The sequence below is a fragment of the Maylandia zebra genome, linkage group LG18 (genome assembly GCF_041146795.1).
Source record: "Maylandia zebra isolate NMK-2024a linkage group LG18, Mzebra_GT3a, whole genome shotgun sequence".
Lineage (NCBI taxonomy): Eukaryota > Metazoa > Chordata > Actinopteri > Cichliformes > Cichlidae > Maylandia > Maylandia zebra.
In genome coordinates, this window is record NC_135184.1 from 11,117,172 (window position 1) to 11,129,737 (window position 12,566).

Below are 12,566 nucleotides of genomic sequence, written 5' to 3' on the forward strand. Positions count from 1 at the left end.
ATCATCTTTTCCAGTTATTGTTTTGTGTTTGCTCCGTCTTTAACACGGGCCCTGCAGCTGTGTGTCTCAATAGTCGTGTCGATGAAGCAGTATTTAACACCAAAATGACTTAGTACAACAGTTTGCTGCAGTGCAGCCATGGGCTACTGATTTCCAGTGAATTATTTGTTAAGGCATGTCGGCATATTAAACAAGGAAAGTGCAAGAAATGTAGCTGTCATCAGTCACGCTGCCCTTAACCAAGCCGTCCCGAGAACAGCAATTAATACACTTCACTCACATCAGATTTTTACATTGGAGGTTTGCCCCTTGCTTAAAAACAAAAATTGCAGCTGACAGTAGAGGAAAAAAATGAAAAACACAACGAGGATATCTGATAATTCCAGTTCCACAAAGCTCAGGGGCATACAGGGGTCATTCACACAATCATCCTCATTTCCTGATGTTTGAGCAAGAGACAGCAGTACATCTTTTCCAGCTGTTTATTCTCACTCTCACTTTGCTCTTTTGAAGCCACAGACAATCCCCCCCCCCCCCCCTCCCCACCCCCCCCCCCTCTGGCCCTGACAGCTCCAGTGTGACCACCCTGCGTGGTGTAGAGCGTACAGTAATGCCATTAAACTTTCCCCTGGGGAATCGGTCAAGCGAAGACTTGAGCTTCAGGCCAATACAAAAGAGACCCATTTGAAAAGGAGCCAAGCCCAGCCTGAGGAGGTCAGAGGGTTGTTTACAGAACAACAGTCTCTTATCGGCTGTACGCTTCCCTGAGGAGTCTCCACCGCAAACAGATAACAGCCTCCAAATAGGCGCCAGAGTGTGACCGATAGGAGTATAATCAGGTACATTCTGCTTTGGGAGGAAGAAGTGGAGGATAAGGGTGGATAATAGTGTACTTGACTGTTAGTGGTGCGATGATATGCTAGAGGGGTGTCTCTGCAAGTAGGTAAATAGAAGTTTAATTTCGCTACAGGTCTCCCTTCAGAACCCCATAAAAATATATGCAGTGTGGTTTTTTTCTTATTTTTTCCTCCACAAGCTAATACCCTTATTCAACCGTAGCCTACCAACAAGGCCAAATTTATCCTCAGGGATCGCTTCATTATTGAACAGTTAAATGGTCAATAGGCTGAGCCAAGGCAGCTTTTAGCACAAGGGCAAATAGACATTGTAAAAGCCAATGCAAATAACTGGCACTCAAACAAGGCCTAATGCATTAATGACTGCATGACGTGCGCTAATGTGATAGCAACAGATTCAGACTGACAGTAATGGAGAATTTTGCCCCTGGTTATACTCATAAGGCCCAGACGGGGAATGGAGGAGGAGGAGGGATATACACCTGCCTACTGCCTGAGCCTTGACAGAATCCTAATAAATAAAAGGAGACAAGGTGAAACAGCAGTAGCAGCATCCCGTCCTCCTCCCACTGCCATCACCTACACTACCACCACGAGTGCGAGCAGCAGCAGCCTACACAGACAGCTTTTTGGCATGAAACGGAGTCTCCTCCAAGTTAGCAAGAGCACTTTCCCATGAAGGAGGCAACTTGAGTTATTCATGAAATTACAGAAGAAACTTTGCACATTCTCCACGACGTGACTGCAGCAGCAAAGCAGGAGCGGCGGGCGCTTTATCTGGCAAACGTGAAATTAAGCTTCAGGCTTTGGGTCAAGGCCGCACGCTCACCTGAGCCAAATATCAAAGCGAGCGCTATCAGAATCAATTTCGATTCACATAATAACCCCCGGGTTATAGGCGACAATGCTGATTGAACAGCGGATTTTGAAGATAGGTGAAGGATGAGCCCGGGTTGAGGTCAATTCAATTTGAGCGTAGAACCGCTTGCACCTGACTGCCAGTCATTTGTCACAGACAGACTGGAATCTCACAACACAAGGAGCCAACTTTCTGTTTTGAAGATAATGAGTAAAAGTGAGCTGACGCCCTGTGTGCTCGTGCAGAGAAAAAAGGCCTAATGATCAATTGAGCAGCCACACTGTAATGTCCTGATTTAAAATGCTTCTCCTACTCCTCCCTCATTCCCCTCCTCCATCCCGTCACCATTAATAACAATTGAGACCCTTAGAGCATTAATTAGTGAAGATTTCCAGAGTGCCTGGATTCTCCGAGCCACCTACAACGAATGCAGACTTTTGTAAACATGATCCGCTGCATAGTAAGTTGTTGTTTTTCCTGCAAGGATTTTCTTTTCTTTAAAGACATGGTGATGAGATCACAGAATTGTTCGAGCATCCCTAACACACAAACACACACTCTCTCACAAATACTCGCCCCTCTGCCTCTCACTCTCTCTTCATTAGGCAGCCCCTGTGTTGGCCTGTGTGCGATTCATTAGCTTTTATCCTCTTCATTTGAAGAAGGAGCTGTGTATAATTAGAGCATCTCTGTTTGTCCGGCATCCTTCACACAGTTACATCTCAAGGCATTATCATTCCGCTGCAGAGCTCCCAGATAACATTGCCACATCAGTCGCCTCGAGAATGAACTTCAAACTATTAGTGCCTCTCAAGAATGTAAATAAAATCACTTGCAAATCAACAGCTAATCATTGAGTGTGGAGTGGTACTCCAGGGATATGATGAACCATATTGGTAGACTTTGCGATCCAAGATTTTAAACCATTTCTTTTGACTCAAAGGGCTCATTCCCATACTTACAGTGCAGTGTTTGTTGTTGTGCTGGCTGCATACTCCAATGGTTTAACCTCAAACTCTTTTCCCCCCCCCCCCCAGTATGCATCCAGCTTTAATTGGAGCTTTACCCTTCTTTCAAAATGAATATGATCATATCTATCATAGTCTTTTTGTTGCACAGTCATTCAGTGTTCAGACAATGCAGATCCTAAACATACAGCGAAAGCTCCAAGAAAGCTTTTTATGGTTAACAGTGGTATTTTTTGACGAGACACTTAGTCATCCAGCCACCTCACTGAAAACCAACCTGAAGCCAAAACCCACCCACAACATGCTAGACGTGAATTTAACTGCAATTCAGAAAAAGGCAAAACAAAACAAACAGACAAACAAAAAAAACCCACCACCAAGTGTCTGCTGACATTCGGGGGTCTTTGCTTGGAAAGCATTTTATGCCAATTTAAATATGATGCCAGAAAAAGCAGAGATGCCTGTCAGGAATTATGTTCAGTCTTTACAAGCTCTCCATTAGGGCAGAAAAGGTATCAAACAGATCCATTATATCTGGTACCAAACAGAATATTGACAATACAGGGAGTGCAGAATTATTAGGCAAATGAGTATTTTGTCCACATCATCCTCTTCATGCATGTTGTCTTACTCCAAGCTGTATAGGCTCGAAAGCCTACTACCAATTAAGCATATTAGGTGATGTGCATCTCTGTAATGAGAAGGGGTGTGGTCTAATGACATCAACACCCTATATCAGGTGTGCATAATTATTAGGCAACGTCCTTTCCTTTGGCATGGTGGGTCAAAAGAAGGACTTGACAGGCTCAGAAAAGTCAAAAATAGTGAGATATCTTGCAGAGGGATGCAGCAGTCTCAAAATTGCAAAGCTTCTGATGCGTGATCATCGAACAATATATATATGTATATATTGTACTATTCTTAGTTAGCGTATTGTCTGTCTTGTCTTAATGTTGGTTTAAAATGGAGCACTGTAACAAAAAATAATTTCCCCCAGGGATCAATAAAGTATTCTGATTCTGATTCTGATTCTGAACAAGCAAGCGTTTCATTCAAAATAGTCAACAGGGTCGCAAGAAGCGTGTGGAAAAACCAAGGCGCAAAATAACTCCCCATGAACTGAGAAAAGTCAAGCGTGCAGCTGCCAAGATGCCACTTGCCACCAGTTTGGCCATATTTCAGAGCTGCAACATCACTGGAGTGCCCAAAAGCACAAGGTGTGCAATACTCAGAGACATGGCCAAGGTAAGAAAGGCTGAAAGACGACCACCACTGAACAAGACACACAAGCTGAAACGTCAAGACTGGGCCAAGAAATATCTCAAGACTGATTTTTCTAAGGTTTTATGGACTGATGAAATGAGAGTGAGTCTTGATGGGCCAGATGGATGGGCCCGTGGCTGGATTGGTAAAGGGCAGAGAGCTCCAGTCCGACTCAGACGCCAGCAAGGTGGAGGTGGAGTACTGGTTTGGGCTGGTATCATCAAAGATGAGCTTATGGGGCCTTTTCGGGTTGAGGATGGAGTCAAGCTCAACTCCCAGTCCTACTGCCAGTTTCTGGAAGACACCTTCAAGCAGTGGTACAGGAAGAAGTCTGCATCCTTCAAGAAAAACATGATTTTCATGCAGGACAATGCTCCATCACACGCGTCCAAGTACTCCACAGCGTGGCTGGCAAGAAAGGGTATAAAAGAAGAAAAACTAATGACACGGCCACCTTGTTCACCTGATCTGAACCCCATTGAGAACCTGTGGTCCATCATCAAATGTGAGATTTACAAGGAGGGAAAACAGTACACCTCTCTGAACAGTGTCTGGGAGGCTGTGGTTGCTGCTGCACGCAATGTTGATGGTGAACAGATCAAAACACTGACAGAATCCATGGATGGCAGGCTTTTGAGTGTCCTTGCAAAGAAAGGTGGCTATATTGGTCGCTGATTTGTTTTTGTTTTGTTTTTGAATGTCAGAAATGTATATTTGTGAATGTGGAGATGTTATATTGGTTTCACTGGTAAAAATAAATAATTGAAATGGGTATATATTTGTTTTTTGTTAAGTTGTCTAATAATTATGCACAGTAATAGTCACCTGCACACACAGATATCCCCCTAAAATAGCTAAAACTAAAAACAAACTAAAAACTACTTCCAAAAACATTCAGCTTTGATATTAATGAGTTTTTTGGGTTCATTGAGAACATGGTTGTTGTTCAGTAATAAAATTATTCCTCAAAAATACAACTTTCCTAATAATTCTGTACTCCCTGTATACAAGAAACAGATTTTTTCAGGAGGATTTTAAGGATTCGTTGAATCTTTGCTACAGGCAACTTCAAATAAGCCCTCTACTCTGCATTTGGAGGATTTAGTATGACATCACTTTTTTTTTTTTTTTTTTTTTTAAGTGCATGTTAACTTGTGCTGTTATGACTAATGCACCAAGTGCACCAAATGAGATGAGGATGTCCAAATTGGAGTGTTGTTCTTTGCTCCCTATTCCTAATACTCTCTTCTGCATGTCTTAGGGTGCCTAAATTGGTGTGCATGTGAAATTTATCATAGCTGTATTTACTTATGCCTAAACTTCAGCTGAGAGTCACAAAGTTCAAAAATCACAGGTTTTATGTCTAATGGCCTGAAGTATGTTGCCAGTAAAGTTAAAATGTCACCTTTCTAACCCTACTTAACACTCCCAACCTGTACCCAAACTCATTTTAGTTTCAAGATTATTTTCTTTTTACTTAACCAGGAAGTGTTTTGAGGTTAAAATCGCATTTTCGAGAGAGACCTTACCAAGAAAGTACACCAAACGACAATTATAAAATCCTATAACACAAATATACAAGATAAAAAAAACAAAGCAAGTCTGAGTCAACAAGTAACAGAATACAGAGTCCAGCTTATGAATAGCAGTTGCACTCTTCAGTTACACGAGTCCTTATAAGAGCTCTGAACTCTCTCAGGGAGACCAAAACAAAAACCCAAAAGCACAATGACGTGCACCTTTAGTGTGCTCTGAAGGTTAGTCTACCAAGTTCAGAAAGAAGCCTGGGTACCCTAAAGAGATGCCATTTAAAGGGGAACAAATCATAGCAGCAGTTTGTAAGTGTTAAGAGTTCGCACAGATCAGAAGGGAGCCAACTCCTTTTGGTTTTCGTACGTAACAACATACTGGTGCTACCGTCTCCTCAGGCTTAATGAAGGCCAAGAAACCAGATTATAAAGTGTGCAGTGCTGCATACTAGAAACATAAAGAACTGTGACACACAGAGTCTAGACAACAAAGTGTCAAAGAGGCAGTATGCATGTAAATAACACCACCATAATCAACAACACAGATTTCCTCATGCATGAGGAAGTATCTGCAATTCAGTTTCCACAGCAGTCACTGCACTTGCACCCCCAGTTAGGTTCACCCTTGGCTCTCCGTGCACTGCTATGCATTATCAATGTGTGATGTTAAACACAAGTCGGGAAGTACTTTGTAATGAAATGCTGTTTACTTTTTCAGTGCACTGACGTCTCCTCCTTCAGACACTGATTTTCTAGCATGCCTTCTGGCAAGTTCCAAAGAACAGAGGCTGAATAAGCAAAGCTGAATAATGTGTCAAACTCTGTGCCCTTTCTTCACTTCAGTATTTTGTTATTCTGATAATAGGTCTAATGAGAGTGGCAAGTATTGCATAACCTCCTGTGTACTGCTCACTCCAGGTTTGGCTCTAAAGTCTAGAAATTCTTTGGAGTCCCTGACATTAGACCTTCGCCTTTCTTGCTAATGCATTAGATGGGTTTTGTGCAAGTGTGGGCTTTTTTTGTTTTGTTTTTCTTTTGCACAGTAGTTGGGCTTGATTACTGCATTCTGGTGAGATATGCTGATGTCTATAGCCCAGTAATCTGTGGAGAAAAAAAGACATCAGTAGAAGTTTTGGGGGGGTTACATTTCTTTTTAAGAATAGAACTATTGAATTTTGAATGACTAGCAGCGCAGCAGGATACTATGTAAATAAGGTACTTAAATTCTATACAGAAAACAAAAAAGTATGTTCTATCTAGCAGGAAAAAAAAAAATTGAGCATTACTGTCAATCCAGTCACTTTAAATGATGGTCTAAAAATAGTGTCTATATGGCAGCTCTAATATGTGCAATTCTTAAAGTTTCGTTTTTAAAGTGACACATCCTCCCCAATGTCTACCAGCCATGATCAGTCATAAGACAGCTCTGCTGACAAACTCAGCAGACCCTTTTCTGGGAAGTCACACATGTACCCACATTGTTTGAACAGCTTCAGTAAATCCATGTGTTTCTACCGCCTTCATTATCATCATAATAAAAGTGTCTGAAAAGCAAAGTTACAGAAGAATGTAGACACCTCACTTTCTGCTTTGTACTATCATCAATCACCACGCAGCTTTTTTTCTTTTCTTCTTCTCCCCCTTCTCTCTCGCCTCCTCCAACACTGGTTGAAGCCATCAAATAAAAATAAATAAATTAAAAAAAAAAAAAAAAAAAAAAAAAAAAAAAAAAATCACATGCATATTTAATTTCATTCTCCACTGGCTCACACAAAAGAAACTGCCATCCTTCAGGACACCTTTCGGAAAAGTCTCTATTAAATCTGAGTCAGCTGGAAGAGAGGGAGAGAGAGGGGGGGGGGGGGAGAAGAAACACTTCATGAGTGAAAAACTATCTAAATTATTGCCAGACTTCAAATGAAGTGCTGTTTATCTTCTCAAGCAGCCAATGTGTTGTTTTACTCCTTAGTCACAGCTTGGATGGCAATCAGGATCGGTCAACCAGGACGCTATCAGCAGTAGTCACTCTGCGGTGACAAACTACAGCTTTACTCTCCAGGCATAGACATTATTCTCAACACACGGCTCACCCCTATCACAAAACAAGGCAGGTTTTATGGCTGCTGGAAAAGGTGGTAAACATAACAAAGCGCACAGCTCTCTGGAATTTAATGTGCTTGGTCCAGAGACAGAGTATAGATAGCAAAGGCCAGGCCTTCTGGAAAAAAAGCAAAAAAAAAAAAAAAGCTGTCCTCATAATGTAGAAAACAAAAGCACTAGCCATACCCAACAAGTGATTTATAGTGTTGTTTTTTTTGCTTTCTCTCTGAACCTAGAGCATCCGGTGGGCATTGTGAATGCAACAAGGAGGGAGTAGAAGAAAAGAGCAGTTCATCTCTACCTCTGCTGCTGAGAACAGATGTGCAGGTGCACAAGGAAGGAAGAAGGTGAAAATGATACAGCGGAATTCTGATTATGGATTTTGTTTTGAAATGCTTAAATTAAAAGACTTCCAAAGGGCCGCTCTCTGTGATCGAATTGAGGCTGCACAGTCACGAGGTGCTGATACTGTGCACTGAAGTCGACCGGTGCTCTGGTTACCTCAGTGATCTAATTATCACACGAGCTGTTATCACATACTCCCCATAACAAATGCCTCCCGCCTCATCTTCAGGCTCATATTTAGCCTCTACATCTCCATCCGTGTGTGGCTAATCCGTCACCAAGCCACAGAGAGTAAAATACATCCAATTGATTTCTTCCTGGTTTACATATTTACACACACTCATGCAATTAGGAGCACATTTATCGATGGTTTCAGCACCACTGGGAGACCTGCAGTGCAGCCCACTCCAATAAATCTGCCATTTGTGAGGTTGCCAGCGGGCAAGACTGATAAACCTGACAGAAAAATGGACTGGGAATACTTTGAGCTTCAGGGTAAGCAAGTTCCCAGTCACTAAAATTGACCCACTGTGCTGGTCTTGCTTGATAAAAGCTATTTGTTTATCATAAAATACCTAATAAGACTTCTGCAATTCTCTGAGTAGATCAACATCTCCAGTTTAGAGGAAAAAAAAGCTGCACACAAATACACACATACACAAAATTGACCAAATAAAATAAATCAGTAGTTATTTGACTGCAAAGTCGTTTTCTTCCATCAAAGTGCTTACACAAACAGTTGTATATCTGAATCCTGATCCATCTGACTTGTTGTCCTCCACTCTTGAGCAGCTTAACGTCATCATCTGGGTATCATATTATATATGTACCATGCTGCCCCCTACAGGCTCTCTGAAAAATGTGTTGTGTGTTGAATCTGCTGAAGTCCAGCATCCAAATATAACTGAAACCACACATCACACAACTTCAGCACACTCACCGATTCAGAGTCAGAACAGTATACACAATCAAAGACATTCAAAGATACAAATCAGACTGTTCCATTTATTTATGAGATTTTTCAAATGCGGCTCTAATTGCAGTGCCAGCATGGAACACTCGCACACTGGACATTCATTGTCCATTCATTGATTGGCATGAATATGGGCTAATGGGCCTTTTCCCGCATAGATAATGCCATTGTGCAGACAGCAAAAATGACCCCTGTTGAGGCTAATTTAGTCTCTGCATGTTAAGTCCCCTTGGGCAACCTATGGTCATTATATTGAAGGTGAAAGACTGCCACATCATTTCAGTAATTCCAATAAATCACATATCTATCTGGTACTAATGCCTGAACTCTTTTTTTCCCTTACACAAAGCTTTGAATAGACTTATTGCAGTTGACATTAGCTTAAGAACTGAATGAATGGGATTAATTTGAGGTGGTGTGCAGTTTTTGTACCTATGTGGAAGCTGGAATCACAAACCGGTCAGACAGTAAAATAGCAAATCCGTCAGAATTCAAGATGAACTCCAAATAAAAAATAATTTTAAACAAACAAACACTTTGCACTTAAAAACAGACCGCGTGCAAATGAAAGAGTTCTTAATAACTTAAACTGTTCGTTTCTGCAGCGCATGTCGTTTAGAAAGGAGACGTGTGGCGCGCACAGTGCTGTTAAGTGCAGATCATTTCCTTTAGCGTGTAGGAAAGCAAAGGAACGCACAGAAAACGTGACAAAACTCTCTATATGACCTGCAGTAGAGGTGTATGGACTTTGACGCTATGCACAGAAGTTTAATTGCGCGTATAGGCTGCAAACCGCTAAATGAGCTTGGCAAGAAAGGGTGCTTTACGCACAAACTGTTACCCACAGTAAGTCTTTTGGACACGAAACCGCACATTGTACTGAGTGTGACTTACGTCTAGATGGACACTTTGGCATTTTAATTGAAGTTCACATTAAACTGACGGTCAAACGACCACAGAAGGTCTCGTTTAGCTTAACGCTTTGCCGTACCAACAGCGCAAGGTGACACTTGTAGTGCGCGAATCCCTTTGAGGTTAATCACGTTAGACAACAACTTCTCAAGCTCGAGTTAAACACAAACACTGAACTCCTTTAACTTGTGGTTTAGTAAATTCTCCCACCGAATGCAGCGGAGTGGCTCCGTGGCGCACCGGCTCATTGCGCACACAAGCACCGGGGATGGTGAGAACAACTACTGCTTCTATAGAAGTGTTTCCGCTATAAACGGTGACGTTCTGTTTATTGTACAAAAACGGAGTATTTGTGTGCCAAGCTCACTTGTCTGATATAATGCCACTCTCATATAGCATTACTTCCAAGCTCAAGCTTATCCTCGATTTAAAATCGTAAAGACACACAACAGGCTTCAAACTGCAACTAAACTATGACACAAAATAGTGCTTGAACTCATTTTACCCGCATATCAGTTCTACTTCGTGCCCCGGCTGTGGCACAATTAAAGACCAAGCATGTGTTCGGCACCTGAAAAACATTTCCAGGTAATCGTCCTTACCTTTAAAAACTTCCCCTCGAGCGGACAACAGCAGGGTTAATGCAGCAAACAAGCAATTGATAACTTTATCCATGTCGACACCGCCGTCGTCGCGTTAACCCCCAGCCGAGGGGTTAACTGGCAACTCTTCTTTCTTTACTGGAACTTGAATCCTACACCTATACTTTAAGGAGTGGGGAATCTAAAGTCCCTTCGCGTGCTCTTAGCGGAGTGAGTGGAGGCTGTCGCCGACACGGCTGCTCCTTGCCGGCTTGCTCCACACTTGAAGGAGGAATGTGTGAGTGAGTCCTGATTCCTGAATTACGCCTGGATTGAGTGGTCCGGCAGCTCCAGGAGAGCAGCGGCTGTGTGCGCGCTGTCTGGCCAGTAGAGGGCACGTGTGAGTGAGAGGACAGACGAGGATGTCCCCTCCTCTCACCTCCGACTGTGCCTCTTATTGGTTTATTTGGAACAGCTGCGAAGACTGAAGTTAGTTTAGTGTGATACTTTGGGGTAGTTAGCCATGTTAATACTAGCCTGATTTTCTAATTGTTTTTTAATTACTTATTCAAGATAATAGACGGACTGATGGATAAATATGTTATATTTAATAACACAGCTAAATACTGACACGATAAGACCTTTGTCAAAAACTAACCTTGAACATTTTATAAGCAGAATATTGGAAACAAAGTCATATGTCACATATGTCACACCGTTTTCCCACAGAAATATGTATAGAATATATTAAATCAGTCGGTTATCAGATACAATGAAGTTACCCTACAATTATAACTTCTAATTAGGCCTCTTGTGGCTAGGATTTTATAACAGAATGCCCTTCTATCTGTGATCTGTAAGAAAGACTGTTGCATTCGTGTGATTTAAAGCCATTTTTATGGAGAATGTTCATAAAATTAGACACGCAGTAAGGTTGGTGAAGCAGTGTCTTTAAGCTGAAAAACGAGTAAAATAAGTGGAAGTGAATCATAAAATAATTCACTTCCACCCAGCACTCCTTTTTTTTTTTTTAAAGTTCTTTGACATTTGAACGTCTCTATTTCCAGAACAACTAGGCAAATGTCATTTGCTGATGAACGTCATGATGTGATTAAACTTTTCATAAGTGTAGTGAGATGTTTTTACCTGCATAAATATGGAATATTTAGTCCATCCCCATACATATTATATATGCTCAATGCTTCCTATCATACTGCAGACATGCCGGTTGCAGAACATGTGCAAACTTAGTTGGGACTACAACAAACCAATCCTCACAGAAGGCATGTTGAACTTGACACCTTAATGCATTCATTTATTATAACTTCTCCCATCTAGACTCTCATCACAGTTCACCTTGTGTGTCCTTTTTGACCAAATGCATCGATCCTGTTAGAGCAAAGCTGACATTCAAAAAGCGCTCCATTATTTGACCAGGAAAACCACGGCTGCTCCGTCGCCCACATTTTTCCAGCTTCGATGAATCAGTAGTGATGCTCTGTTTTAATATATGCAAATATTTGTTTAAAATTAGATTTATCCGAGACAGCAAGTACAAACAACCCTGGGATATTTCCCCTGCTATATCAAACAGTGGGATGAAGATCAGCTAATGACAAAGTCAACCAATGTCATCCCCTTATTGTTTTTGCATGCATAAACACACATGGCCATTTCACTTGTACCAGCAGTTTTCACGGCTAATTAAAATGCAGCCAGATTGACATGGATCTACATTTAGTTTCAAAATGACCCCCTGCTGTCAAGGATATATGGTTCCAGTTGTTGTTTTTCTAGGTAAGCACACAAACAATGGCTGAAGCATTTCATAGAAATGCCACATGTCTCTTTGTGGTGTTTTGGTATTGTTTTGGCTGTAACAGTTATGCCGCCAGGAATGCATGATTACCAGCAGAGCCGTCATGGGAATATGTGAGAATGTGAAGTCCTGTGATTGGATAGAGGAGAGAATGGATAACATCATTGTTTGTGCTTACACATGCACGGCGTGAGCGTGAGTCTGAGTGGGTTTGTGTGTCTTCGAGGGGTGTGTTGCAGTGGTTCACCACAGACACAGTCTTATGTCGTGTTCAACAAATATATCCCATCCCACTTCAGTGGCTTCTTTTGTCTGAGCTATCCCTACAGCTGTAACAAACTAAAACTGAGTAACACCACC

At 41.7% G+C, this 12,566-nt stretch overlaps 1 protein-coding gene across 6 annotated transcripts in view; it reads right to left on the reverse strand.

Annotated features, from left to right (window-relative positions):
• Nucleotides 1–10,831, reverse strand: part of LOC101487566 (protein tyrosine phosphatase receptor type M) — a 158,427-nt gene extending 147,596 nt beyond the window's left edge. For all 6 annotated transcript variants that reach the window (XM_076876443.1, XM_012920229.4, XM_076876442.1 and 3 more), the window contains exon 1: nucleotides 10,409–10,831. In XM_076876443.1, coding sequence (XP_076732558.1) covers nucleotides 10,409–10,481 — 73 coding nt within the window. In that variant the 5' untranslated portion in view covers nucleotides 10,482–10,831. The remainder of the gene's footprint in view (nucleotides 1–10,408) is intronic.
• Nucleotides 10,832–12,566: the final 1,735 nt, after the last annotated feature.